General features: G+C 36.4%; 1 protein-coding gene across 1 annotated transcript in view; it reads right to left on the reverse strand.

Moving 5' to 3' along the window:
* Nucleotides 1-1,240: 1,240 nt before the first annotated feature.
* DPP10 (dipeptidyl peptidase like 10) overlaps nucleotides 1,241-13,751 on the reverse strand; it is a 558,453-nt gene continuing 545,942 nt past the window's right edge. The window contains exons 22-26 of the mRNA XM_032479324.1: nucleotides 9,388-9,487; nucleotides 9,080-9,138; nucleotides 8,895-8,967; nucleotides 5,183-5,256; nucleotides 1,241-3,637 (exon numbers count right to left, since the gene is read on the reverse strand). Of these exons, the coding sequence (XP_032335215.1) occupies nucleotides 3,503-3,637; nucleotides 5,183-5,256; nucleotides 8,895-8,967; nucleotides 9,080-9,138; nucleotides 9,388-9,487 (441 nt within the window). The 3' untranslated portion in view covers nucleotides 1,241-3,502. The remainder of the gene's footprint in view (nucleotides 3,638-5,182; nucleotides 5,257-8,894; nucleotides 8,968-9,079; nucleotides 9,139-9,387; nucleotides 9,488-13,751) is intronic.

A 13,751-nucleotide genomic window follows, 5' to 3' on the forward strand; every position in this document is an offset into this window, starting at 1 on the left:
GATACCTATTTCAGGGCATGTTGAGAAGATTTGATTTGACAGTCAACATCAAGAACTTACTGCATGCCAGGCACTTAGTAAGTGTCCAGTAAAGTTTTAGTAGAAACAGCTTCAAACCTGGAAAGAAACCACTTCTTTCTCCTCATTCTGTCTTCCTCCTGTAATAGTCACAGTGATAAGTTCTTGTGGGAAGAAAGGGTTTCCTCAGAAAGGAAAGCCTGGGTCAACAGTAGGTGTAGTTTATTGTGGGAAGTGACTCTAGGAAGCAGGACTGAGAAGAGTGAGACAGGGAGGAGGAGATAGAAGGGTATGCAGCCGTGGACTGCTGAGTTTCACAGGGCCTCCCAAGGACCATGCGGAACGTCTGAGGGAAGAAAAAGGGGAATGTATAGTCACCCGCTCCCGTCTTCCTTTCATTGGGCTTCAGTGGGGTATTCACATTGTCATGGAGGTTTGTAGGATATAAATGCTGAGCCTGTTGGTTCTTGTAGATAGATAACACTAGTGGCAGAGAATCCTCAGAAGAGAAAGCGAAAGATGGGGAGCCCAGCTGAGGTGTCAGGTTTATGCATGCAATGCTGGTTGCTGCAGGATGGGCAGGTGATCCAACCACGTGAGGAAGGACAAAAGACGCACTTCATATGCGAGTCTTTATAGAAGCCATGTGCCCTTGATGACCCTGGAGATCTGAAAGCAATCCAGTCCCGGGTAGCTGTTTCAAAGCCCACCATTTGGCTTCAATAATTGTCTTCACAGTAAAGGCCAGTATTTATCACCTCATTCTAGTAAATCTACAGCTGGTACCTGCGTGACCCTGGATGGTGATTACTATGCTAAGCGTCCAATCAGAAAACACACATTCTTGAGGGGAGCTAAAGAGTCACGTTTTCAAGTGAGTCCTCTGCCCTTAAGGCTGTCAGGAAATTCAAACAAATCAGCAATCTCCTTAGTCTCCAAGGGCTGAGCCAGAGACCTCAACGGAGGCAATTAAAGTGAAAAACTGCTGTTCCCTTTTAAAATAGTTTCAAAAGATTATGTATTTATCTCTGTGGATGATTTTATAGTGCTTACTTTTTTTTAATTATGGAACTTTTAGTTTTATCTTGAGTCTTTTTTTTTTTTTTTTTAACTTTAAGAGGGAAATAACACTTGGAAGGCTTGTCACTGGAATTCTAGGAAAATCTCAGAATATATGAAATAGTGAGATTATGATCAAGGACAAATGTATGAAGGACAAAGCCCAGGTACATGATTCCTTTAATTATTGGTGTCTGTGTGTTTTGGTGAGCATCTTGTTTATCTAAAATACCCAATTCTTAAAACTCAGAGAATCAACAAAGGTCAAAATTTTCCACCTTCTTACTAATCAGTAGTTTTCATTTGAGATCTATTTAGCGTTAAAGGTGTAAGTGGGTTCCAGACAAATGTCTTTCACATTAGAAGCTGTATTAAATTATTTGAAAAATAGATAAACATTGATAATAATAATAAAACAAGAGAAATGATGAACAGCAAAAGGTAAATACTTTTTAAATGTTACTCAGACAATCAATAAAACCACATCTTTCAGACAACATAATTATTTGCATCATAAAAACCCCTAGTTGCTGAAATTTAAAATATTGATTAAAAAGCTTCAATTGGAGTTCAAATCAGCCTTAGAAAGAAATTTCCATCTTAATAAAATAGGCAAAACTTTCCTTTTAAACATTACACGTATTTTTTTAAAAAAATGTGTTTACTATCCTTGAAAAAGACCTGAAATGGGTCTTTCAGAAAAGAGAGCTTTTCGAATTTTAAATTTAATCCAATGGAGCAGTGAAGATGCAATTCCAAAGAATCCAGAAGAAAAGCAGAATACCTAAAAAAACGATTCATGTGTTTCCAAATGCCCAGATTTGGGGGTTGATCCCTTCATAAAACAAGAGAATTACTGAGCAATTTCATGACATTTTAAAGTTTCCTCCTGGTGTCCTGATGTCCCGACAATCCAGCCTGTCCTAAGGAATCTTTAAAAACCACAAAAACACAGGATGCTGCCTAGATTTATCTGAACTTCTGAGCTTCTTCTGGAAGATCCTTCCAGTGAAGTGAGAAGAGACTCTTTGACTTTAGTCACCAAAGTTAATGTTCTCATGACTTAAATAGACTTCATCCAGTCAAGTTTATTTTACACTCTCAGTTACTTACTACGGCAAGTCAAACACAGCACAGAAATTGATGCATTTTGTGCCTTCAACTCAAATTAAATAGTAAACACTGCTGTTGGTGGACTTTGGGGCCAATGAATAAAAAGTATTTCATTTCTAATTCTCACCAGAAGGATTTAAACTAAACAGTAACAGATGAATTGAATAGGAACGGAATACTAAATAGGAACTGGCAAATGAAATCATCCAGCTCTTTGCTTTTACAATGAAAATGAGAATTGATTCTTCGTCGAGAGAAGTAAAAGCACTAAGTGTTTTAAAAAAGCTTTCTCCACCGAAAGAGCAAAATAGCACTCAGTGGCATTGCATTGTTAACAAAATTTCTTTATCAGAAACTATAATTTAATATTTAAGTATCTAATTTACATGTGACAAGGTATCATATTCAAAAAATTAAATTGCAACTAGAAAACTATCAACCACTAAAAACAATACCAAACACAACCCAGACATTTATAGGAAAGCAATAGCTAGAATTTGAGTTGGAAAAAAAAAAGTTTCATCCTATTTGGCTCATTAAACAAAGCATCCATTACAGCCTGTAAAAGAGCATCTCTTTTAATTCATCGAAAGTTCATCCTCTGTAGCATGAATAACACGTAGAGATAGATTTATTGACTGTATATGCACACGCGTGTATAGATATTGGGAGACAGTACACTCATGTGTTGATTTAAAGATATTGTATCTACTGATAACTGGCTGAACTTTGGAAGGTGCTGAAACCCATATTTCTACATGACCTGTGACCCATTTAAAAATGTCTATTTATGAACAGGAATTAAGTAAAATACTCTGGTTTTTATTAACTGAATCTTTTCTTAAGCATTATAATAGACGATGAAGGAATTGCACTTATTTTAAAGGTACAGTAAAGTGTTAGATTGCAGCTCAGCCATCAAAGGTCAGGGACGGTAGTACTGATACGTTGTGCATTATTCGCAAAGATGATGGTGGCCACTGAAATTAAAATAAGAGCAACTAGTTACAGAACAAATAGGGGGATAACAGAAGAAAACATGCGGTGCTCCTACTTTAATGCAAAACTGATTTCTCCTGGGAAACCAACCCTCTGACCTTCCTTACACACACAAACAGGTTCTGCACCCTTGGCAACACAGTAGACGTGGACTTCCGTATTCAAGTTCTAGTTCATTGTCTCTGAGTGTGCTGTTCCAGTGTCATCTCCGTAAGCTGCCCTTGAGATTCCGGAGCATCTACAATATTACAGTCTCTTGGTTAGGTGTCACTGAGCCTCAATGTCCCCTTCAGTTCTCTGTAAACAGGGTCCTTTATTCATCTTCTTCTGGTTCCTGTGGTAACATGGGTATTTCTTCCTTTAAACAATTACTGAAGAATCTGAGGAGTGTGCTGTAGAGATGGTACTTGCTCTTCTCGGATATGTGATGGCCTTCATCTGGGTAGACCTAAGATGTTGAAGGGCAAGGAGATTTTAAGTGATCAAAGCAGGTCTTTTCCCTCAGGATTCATTACATTAGCCCCATGGCTTAAAGTAAGGGAATTTCAGAAAATAATATCTAACCCAAATCTCTCATAATTCAACTCTGAGTTGTTCACGGTAAACTTTTTCTCTTTTATCATAATCATATCAAAATCAACATTTGAGACAAAATACAATTTCATGCATTTAAATTAGGATTTATCGGCTAAAAAAGTTAGAGCTTTCTATGTTCACACTGGACAAGATGGCGGCTTAGCTGAACTGTGGACAGTTTCCTCCTGACTATAGGCCCCTGACCTCCCTTTTAGAGTATTTAATTTAGAAAACTGGCAATTCTGAGTTAATTCACTCCCCCTTTGAAATGTATGTAAATCCTCTTCCAGACTCTTGTCAGTTTTACAACCCAGGAAATGTCTTTTTCAAGGACTCAGGAATCATCTCTTTAAACACTGAAGGAGAGAAGGCACTCCTATCTCTCTGTCTCCAAGCTGTAAAACTACCTCTTGTCATGAAGATACAAGAAGTTTACTTTCCCTTTTGGTAAAACCAATGACCAGACACAGAGGGCAGTGAGTCCCTCCTCTGAAGTTCTTAAAAACTCTCCAGCCCTACGTTCCAGCAGAGTTGAGTTTAGTCTTTCTCCGCTATTGCCGCACTCTTGAATAGAGTCTTCCTTGTCTGTTTTAATCTTCTGCAATGCAGTTTTTACTTTGACAGTGTCCTTTCCAATATAAAAGACACCAGTGAGTTTTCTAAAATATAAATGAAATGTTGCCATATCCGTTCCTGGGCGTAAAGTTTTCAGATGGTGCCTCCTCGTCCTCTGAGTAAAGCCTCATAATCCTTCACGTTGTCAGTGCCACGAACCTCCATCTGTTTATCTCCACATCTTCATCGTTCATCATTCTAACCCCAGTTTCTGTGTTTTAGATGCACTGCATCACTTTTAGTTTTTCCAAATGCTGAGGAATTAAAATAACCTTTTCCCCTTCTATGACTGCTCCCTCAAACTGAAATTTCCTTGATGTGTTCGCCTTATTGACCCACTTAGCACAGAGACCCCTGTAAAGTAAGTCCTTGATAAAGACTTATTAAATATGGTTGGATGCACAGATGTGAATGTTTTGCCCTTCCCTTTTTTTTCTCATAATATTTACTCAAAACACTTTCCCCCCACTTTTTATAATAAGAGTGATGGAAACTGACAAAAAGACAAAGGGACTAGAAAGGAAATAAAAACTGTTATTTTAAAAGAATTCGTTATCAGTGATAGGAATTAAAGTTGAGGAGAAAAACGCATTTTTGAAAGAGTTTATGCAATTCACTTGTAAAACATAAGGTGATCCACATTCTCACTGTAATCAGGAAATAGAAACACAATTTGGTGGCTGGAAAAACAGAAGTAAAAAAATACTAGGCTGGGAGATGGAGTGGTATAGAAGCTGGGTTCCGTATCTCACAACTGAAAAACCGAGGTAGAAAAACACAGTCTTCTGAAAAAGTAGCTTACCTGCATAGTATAATTCACTCCAGCTTTTATTAGGTGTTTGATTAACTCTGCTGAATGCTGGAAATGAACTTTTGCTGCAAGAAAATACATTGTGATATTTGAAGGAAATACATTTTTCAGAATCAGTAGGTTTTTATATATTTTTTTTCCAAAGAGATGAACTATTTTACTTACGTACACCGCACATGTAAGAGACTGATGTCTGGCTTTACCTGGAAAGCCAGTAGGTACAATGGTAATAAAATTTTGAGCTTCATATTATAAAAAAGTAAATTGAAATGGAGTGACTACTAAGGCCCTACTTACTGTACAGAATGGCAGTTAGATTTACTTCATTAGATATCACTTATGATTTCTAACTGGTCATATACTTTATACCATGATAATAACTTTAATATAGTGGGTGGCTACCTGGATAGTAATGCAGCCAACCAGCTGTCTGTTCCTCTCTGAGGATCACTGGGGCCAGTCTGAGACACTGGCGCTGTGCTCTGTATTAAATTAGAAAAGACCTCACGATGAGAAAATAGCACACACGTCCCATTACTCAAGTGGACCTGTATTGGTTTCTCCTCTTTCCCTCTAGCTTCCTTCCCCCTGAACCCAAGTTCCAAAGTTCTGAAATAAGCAGCACAGGGCGCAGGCTGCGTGCACAGGCTGCGTGCACAGGCTGCGTGCACAGGTTGGGTGCAGCACCTGACTGTGAAATCCGTACCCGAGTCGCTCAGATACGTCTGGGCGGCACTTTGCTCGTGTGCTGCCTGGGCTACACCTTCGTACGCTGTGTATTTTCAGACGTCTGGAAATAACTCTGAGGCTAACATTTTGTACCTGTCTTTGTAAAAGCAGGGCAGCTGCGTCCATAGTTGAAGCTTCTTCGCTGCTCTAATTCTATGGTACTGCTTAATCCTGCTACAGAGCAGGTAATGAAAGACTTCAAATGATCATTTTAATCTTTTAAAAGTCTACCCACAATTTTTCCAACATCCTCTTATTCTACTTAATGGGAAAATTGCCATGTCATCTCTAAGTAAGTGTACAAATTGCTCTGGAAATGTAAGCTCCTAGAAATGCTAATAAATAGGGCAATGACCGAGGTAGAATGAGCCTTTAGATACCTCATTTGTGTAGTGCAGGAAAAAAATTGAAAAGGACTCCAGCAGTTTCTCTGTATGGATACAGCTGAAAAGGTAAGTGTTTAAATGGACTTTCCAATTAGTTTGTTTTTTCTTCCTGTTTAGTTTCTAGTGCAAAGCTTGTTAATATTTGCTTTTTGTCCCCTTCCTAAGACTAAACACAGGCATTAAGTCTAATTGGTTGAGTCACCTGATTTGCTGGTAATTTTGGAAGATGATACTAATAATGGTGGTATTATAGTGTTACTGACCGAGTACCTATCATCCACCAGTCCCATATGGAATGTGTGTGATGTGTGAGTACATTTGTGTGTGTGTGTGTGTGTGTGTGTGTGTGTGTGTGTGTGTGTGTATGCAGACACACAGCTGCATTTCCTTTGAAGTGACCAGTGCTGAACGTCCGCTTGCATTTTATCGAGTAGGTGAAGCCCCAGGCTCATGACTGGATGAGTCAGGAGCACCATAATTTACCTTAACAGCTGCAACATATTGACAGAAAAATTTGAATACCACTAATATATTCTAGTGTGATGGCTAGATGTAAAATAACTTAGCCTTGAATATAATTTATTCCCACAATTGAAGCTTTAGAGCACAGTGAATAAGAACCTCAAAGTTGAACTGAAATCCCCTTCTAACCAATGAACAGTTGTGTGATTTTCGGTAAGTTATATAAACTCTGTAATATTTATTTTCCAAATTTTATTTGCTAAATAAAAAGAGTAGGAATGCCCACTGCACAGTGTTTTTGTGAAAAGCAGACAATACAATATTAAAAGCTTTTAGCACATTTTCTAACACATAGTCAGTACTTAATAATTGCTTCTTGTTACTATGTTTTTATATGTAAGTTCTCAATACCTTAAGACGACATTCAAATGTCCTTCGAAACGTTAATATTCTCTTTTCATCATGTTTCACCCGAACATAGGATATGGTATCATCTCAGTCTTTTTAAAAAAATTTTTGTAATAGTTTTCGATTTTCAGAAAAGTTGCAAAGGTAGTACAGAAAGCTCCTGTTTAGCTCTCACTCCAGTTTTCCCTGTTGTTAACTTCTTACATTATTATGCCACATCTGTCATAACTGAGAAATATTTGGACATCAGATTTCCTTAACTCTTTCCAGTCTGTGATAGTTTCTCAGACTTTCCTTTGTTTTTGATGACTTTGGCAGTTTTGAGAAGTCCTGGTCAGGGATTTGCTAAGATGCTCCTCATTTGTTAGGGTCTGTCTGGGGTTATGGGTTTTGGGGATGAGGCCATATAGAGTCCTGTCCTCATGCAGCCCTGTCCAGGGTGCGTGTTGTCAACACTACCTGTCCCTGTTGATACTGACCTTGATCACCTGGCTGAGGTCAAGGCTGTCAAGTTTGTCTGCCACAAAAGTTCCCGTTTCTCCCCCTTTCCATACCATCCTCTTTTCAAGCAAATCACTAAGTGCAACACACTCTGAAGGGGGAAGGGACGAGAACTAAGCTTTGCCTACTAGAGGCAGGGGAACCTACATCAATTGTTGGAAATCTACCGAAGGGAGATCTGTCTCTTCTCCAAAATTTACCTATTTATTCAAACAGATATTCTATACATATATTCATCGGTATTGATTTAAGCTCTCATTTAACTATGACCTGACATGCTTAAAAGTTAAGTTTGAGCACTGGTATTATCTTTGCTATAAGAACTTTTTAGTGATAGTCTCTGGGAAATGGGATAAAAATACTGAGGCAGGGCAGGGAGGACTGACAAAAACAAGTTCAGGATTTAGGAAATATTGCTTCGAGGCTTTCCTTCTCTTTGCTCACTTGCCAGGTAGCCTTGGATAAATCAGTTTCCTCCTTGAAATTGATTTTTCTCATCTGTGAGTTGAGCTATAAATACTCAGCCCTCTGTTGTAAAATGTCACATAAAATAATAAAAAAAATACACATTTTTGGAGCCCCAAACACTTCATGTGAATATAAAATGATAATATTTATTACTAGTGATGTCAATCACATTCATCTCGAATGTTTAAAATAATTTTAAAAATGAGAGGTGATATGAAAAGTGCTTTTTTAAAAGGTTTTTGTTTTAACTTAAATGGTGAACCTTATCAGACTTTCATCTCATTTCACTGAGATGGTTCCCTCCTGCTATCCTGTTGTTTTCCAGGTTAGTTTCCAGTTGAGGTGTGCTGAGTAACACTGTAGTAGTAGTGACTAACCACATGGGCTTATTTACATTTAAGTTAATTAAAATTGAATGAAATTTAAAAACTCGGTTCCTTAGTCACACTAAACATGTCAAGTGCTTGAGAGCCGCACTGTGCCAGGGCTACTGTGTTCAGCAGCACAGAGAGCCTTTCCACCCCCCCAGTAGTTTTATTGGGCAGTACTGCCATCGCGTCCTCTCCTCTTAGTCCTTATGTCCTTCTGTCCTTCTTACCACTTCCTGTCAGGGATGGAATTCTTTGCACCACTCTCCTCTGCTCTCTTCCCCAGTAGGTTTACAAGGCCTCCTGGAAGCAAGTCCTTGGATGTACCCCTTTGTTCAAGCTCAGACCCCATCAGTCATTGGCAGCATATATAATACTTACTGTCAGCAGTCCCGTGAATTATTAATATATTTTCTTCTTTTAAGCCATGAATATTATGCAGCACACTGGATGCCTATAAAGGAAAACACAAAAATCTGTATGTAGAGATTTACCAATGTTTGCATTCTGGCTGAGTGTTTAGAACAAAAATACTCTTCTTTCTTCATTAACTTTAAATTAGTTACCTGGTACATGCTTTCTTCTCTAGATGGCATACCAAGGTATCTTTCAGAGAAAGCTGAGGCTGTGACCCAAGAAAACAGAAATTTAAGGATAAACTAAAAACCATTTGGCTAGCATGTATCATTGTTTGGTTTCTACATTTCACATTTAATTGTCATGCTCCAGAAAAACTGAATCAGAGAGGGGCTGAACAGCTAAAAATATCTCTCATAACACGTGGTAAATGAGCTCAGTTAAGCTCCTCTGTGTTGGGACTTTCTTGTCTACAAATCAATACATTATATTAGGTCAGTCTGTAGGAAGTACTCACCATACAACTTCAAGTCAATAATGGGTGCAATCACTGATCCACATTTAAAGAGTTTTTCATCTGATTTTAAGATCATTGATGCAATATAGCCACCATACCCCTGGCAAAAAAAAAAAAAATATTCCTGAAGGTATTTTCAGTTTTTGGTTACTGTCTGGTAATATACATATCAGAACGTCTCATAATGTCCCAGACTTGAGCAAAGAATACACTGACTTCACTAGGTCCAGGTGAAAATTTTGAAGAGTTGTTTAAATTTTTATATAACAAGTATTTTAATAACTTTAGATAAAATATAAAATTAATTATAGTATCACCAAGTGTTAAGTAGTTGCTCTTTGATTTCATGCAGTATATCTTGGAATAGTTCCAAACAATTTGAAGCTAGTGAAACATAACACTTACTAAATCATATATAATTATAGGCAATATATGTTTAATAAAACAGTATATTATTTAATAAACCATTTAATAATTAGGATTATTAAGAATTAAGAAAGGAAAATTAACTATTTAAAATGTTATCACAAATATAGATTCTGTTTTCAACTCCACACAACTAAATATTTGAAAGAAATGGTATATGATAAATACTATGGGTAGTTAGATGAGTTGGATTATTTTAAAATTTACTCTTTAAATAGCTTCTTGAAATGTTTTCAAAGTAATTTAACTATAAGTTCTTAAAAATAAATCAAGGTGTCCAGTTTTCCTTGGTAGACCATGTTCTGACTAGAAAAATTCCAGAGGAGATTTTAATAACTACAGCAATGCTGGGCTAAGGGAATGCCCTGCTGAGTTGTCTGTTCATTTTAGACATTAATTTTTTGTTGTGCCCTGGGCAATGTGTTTCATTTTGCTGGACCACAGAGTATCTGGGTGGATATTGAAAAAAAAAAATTAACACCCAGGCCTTCACCCCAGAAATTCTGATGCATTTGGTTCATGATGGGCTCTACTTTTGGAAGATTTCTGGATGAATCTAATGTGGCCCAGTGCTATAGGAATCTGTTATTCTCTCTAAACTCTTGAGATGAGAAATAATTTCATTTATGTTTATTTGGAGCATCATTTCAAAATTGGTAGAAGAAAGTCCAAAAATACAGACATTACTGAAGTGGCTGAGAGAACATATGTGAAGAGCAGCAAAACATGCCACCCACATATGCCACTTGGCACATTGATTATTCTGAGTTGTAAGCACTTGAAAAAAAAAAACAGCAAATGCAGGGAGAAGCTTTCTCTGAACTCCCCTTATCTGCCTAAAGACAGGTCCTCTGAAAGGAAATCAATTGTCCTAGAACCCCTCCCTGCAAGTTTCATCAACCAGGGAAGACTGACTCTTGTCCCAGGAAAGGAGACCAGAAGTCTACACCACACCCAGAGAGACTTTGTCACAAACTGTACCTCCCATCTATTCTTCTAAGGCCCCACTGTCTTTCTCAACAATAATTTACTCTTTCCTAAAAGACCTACATCCCCTCTCCCCTTTTCCTATTAAGATGGTATTTAAACTTGAATTCTAAGCCACCTCAAAGAGTCATTTTTCCCTGGGTATCTCCCATGTATACAGGAAGTATACATTGTCAACAAACTTCTGTTCATTTTTCTCTTGTTAATCTATCTTTTATTATAAGGGAGTCTCAGCCAAGAACTCAGAAGGATAAAGAGAAAATTATCTTTCCTCCCCTATGTGTGTTAATTTTGCACTGGAATATTTAGCTAGTGCCTAGATGTTGGAGCAAAGTTTCTCCAATAATTAGAAATTAAGAGAAATAAAATTATCCTTTATAGAGTCAAGCCACCACAGAGTAACTTTGCTCAGTCTCTTTGCGAGAGACAAAAACAGCCTTAGGTCAGCAAAATTAGAAACAAAAAAAAGTAACAAGCTTAAATGTCTTAACATAGCTAAAGAAAGAAGTGGAAGAGAGGGAAAATAATTTCCTTTTATCTTTCTGAGTTCTTGGCTGAGATGCCTTCCAACAAAAGACAGATTAACAAGAGAAAAACAAACAGAGGTTTATTTACATGTATATCTCATTTATACATGGAGATCAGCAGGAAAACTGAGTAACTCCCTGAGATGGCCCAGGCCACCATCTTAAATACCATCTTCAACTAAAGACAAAAGAAAGATGTTGGTGAAGGTCAGTTAAACGAAGTTACCAGGAAAAGAACTATAAACAAAGGTAAGGTTTGTCATGCAGATTTAAGTCAGTGCCTTCTCCACTGATAGGAGTTTCGTATAATTTTTTAGAGTCATCCTTCACTTCTCAGTTCAGAGAGGAAGATACAAATAGAGATCTCCTTTATGAGTGTAAATGTCCCATACAAAAGGGTAACTTCTACTCTGGTTTTAAAGCTTCTCTTGTTTACACTTTCTCCTTTATGTTGTTTCTTCAAATAATTAACCCAAAATAATCTTTATGCCAAAGAGGCTTATTCAGGAGTGGCATATTCTGCTCCCCTTCAGAAGCATTAAATAAAAGAGATCTATGATGTGATTCAGATCACAGCTACATCTTTTGAAAATTTTAATTCTTCTCAAATTAAAACAGAGATTGTTTTTATGAAATTTTAATTAAAAAATTACAGCTGAATATTTTGAGAGAATTTGAAAAAGTGGAGAAAATAGGAGAGGTAAGCCAAGGATATTTTGAAAGAAAAGCATGAAGAGTGGAAAATATTTAAAAATATTAAAATGTATTATTATTAAACATGATATTATAATTAAAAGACTATAAAATTAGCACAAGATAGCAGATTATGCTGGAAAGAAATCCAAGAATATCTGAGAACTTAATATTGTTTGGCATCATAATCAAAGTGTTAAGGATGATTTAGTCAATCAGTGGAGCTGGTGAAACTGACTAGCTATTTGAAACGAAAAATATAAACACTCAGCATACAGTGTTACGTACTTCTCTCTGCCCCACTCAGATACATAAAGAGAAAACATAATAAATAATCATTTTGATAGAAATGAAACATCTACAGGATAAAATCATTGAAAGAAATCATGAAAGAGAGGATTTGAAAGATTTTGCCTAAAGACAAGAAAAATATTTTAACACTTCAGGTTTTGAATGATCATAAACAATACTGAAAGTCAATTAATAAGCTGAGGGAATATTTCAAACAAATGTGAACAGATTGCTGTCATAAATGCATCAAAGTTTAAAAATTGCAATATGAAAACAAATACATATATTCATACATATCAGAGAATGATATAAACTAAGCATATAAACATGTATAAACTGACGTTTCAAAAGGTATATTATCTAAAAAACAAATTTCTTCTGTATAGCACAGGGAACTATATTCAATATCTTGTAATAACCTTTAATGAATATATGTATGACTGGGACATTATGCTGTACACCAGAAATTGCCACATTGTAACTGACTATACTTCAATTAAAAAATAGTAACTATTACATGACTAAAAGAAAGGTATATTATAAAATGATTAATAAAATAATAAATTCATTTTAAGTAGGAAGTTCTAATTCTATCATGATGGAGTACTGAGATTTACCCTCCCAAGTGAAACAACTAAAAATATGGGCAAAGTATATGAAATAGAGACTTTTGAGACTTTGGACACTGGGCAAGAAAGGACAGTGATCACTGAAAGAAAACAAGTCAACCCTGGGATTGCTACAGCTTTCTGCCTGGAAAAGTGAAGTTGAGGCAAAGAAGCAGAACTATGCAAAATAAAGTATGCAGGGAAAAAAAAAATTTTTTTTAAATGGTAGTGTAAGTGCACGTAAGGAAAAATTCAACTGGCCTAAAACACACCTATTTGAAATCCTTGGAGAAAGAGGCAGCCAAAAAACAAATTTTGTTTGAAGTAATAACAACTGAACATTTTCCAAATTTAATGAAAACGCTAAAACCAGAAAGCCAAGAAACTCAATGTACCCCCTAAAATAATAAGGTTTGGCTATCTGCAGGGAAAGAGAGAATTCCAGATCAGAGAAAGAACATGAGATGAGTTCAAATTCTTTTGCAACAACAAAAAGATCAAATAAAACATAAGTACCCTGACAAGTCTTCTAGTCTGATATAAGAAATGACATGAGAATACAAATAAATACAATACATTGCATAGTAGTATAATGAAAATGAGAAGGCACTAACAAAGTGTTTTTTGAGTACATAGGAGAGAATGATGATTTCTAGTGGGAGAGATTTAGTAAATGCTTTATGGAGGAAAGGACCTCTGAATGAGGCTTAATAAAAGAATTATGAAAGCAATATATGAGCTTGAGGCTGTTAAGAAATGAATTAAAAGGCATGACCAAAAACAGTGAGGCAGAAAGATGGAAGGAATACTCATAATCAATAAGACTTTCAGT

The sequence above is a fragment of the Camelus ferus genome, chromosome 5 (genome assembly GCF_009834535.1).
Source record: "Camelus ferus isolate YT-003-E chromosome 5, BCGSAC_Cfer_1.0, whole genome shotgun sequence".
Classification (NCBI taxonomy): Eukaryota; Metazoa; Chordata; class Mammalia; order Artiodactyla; family Camelidae; genus Camelus; species Camelus ferus.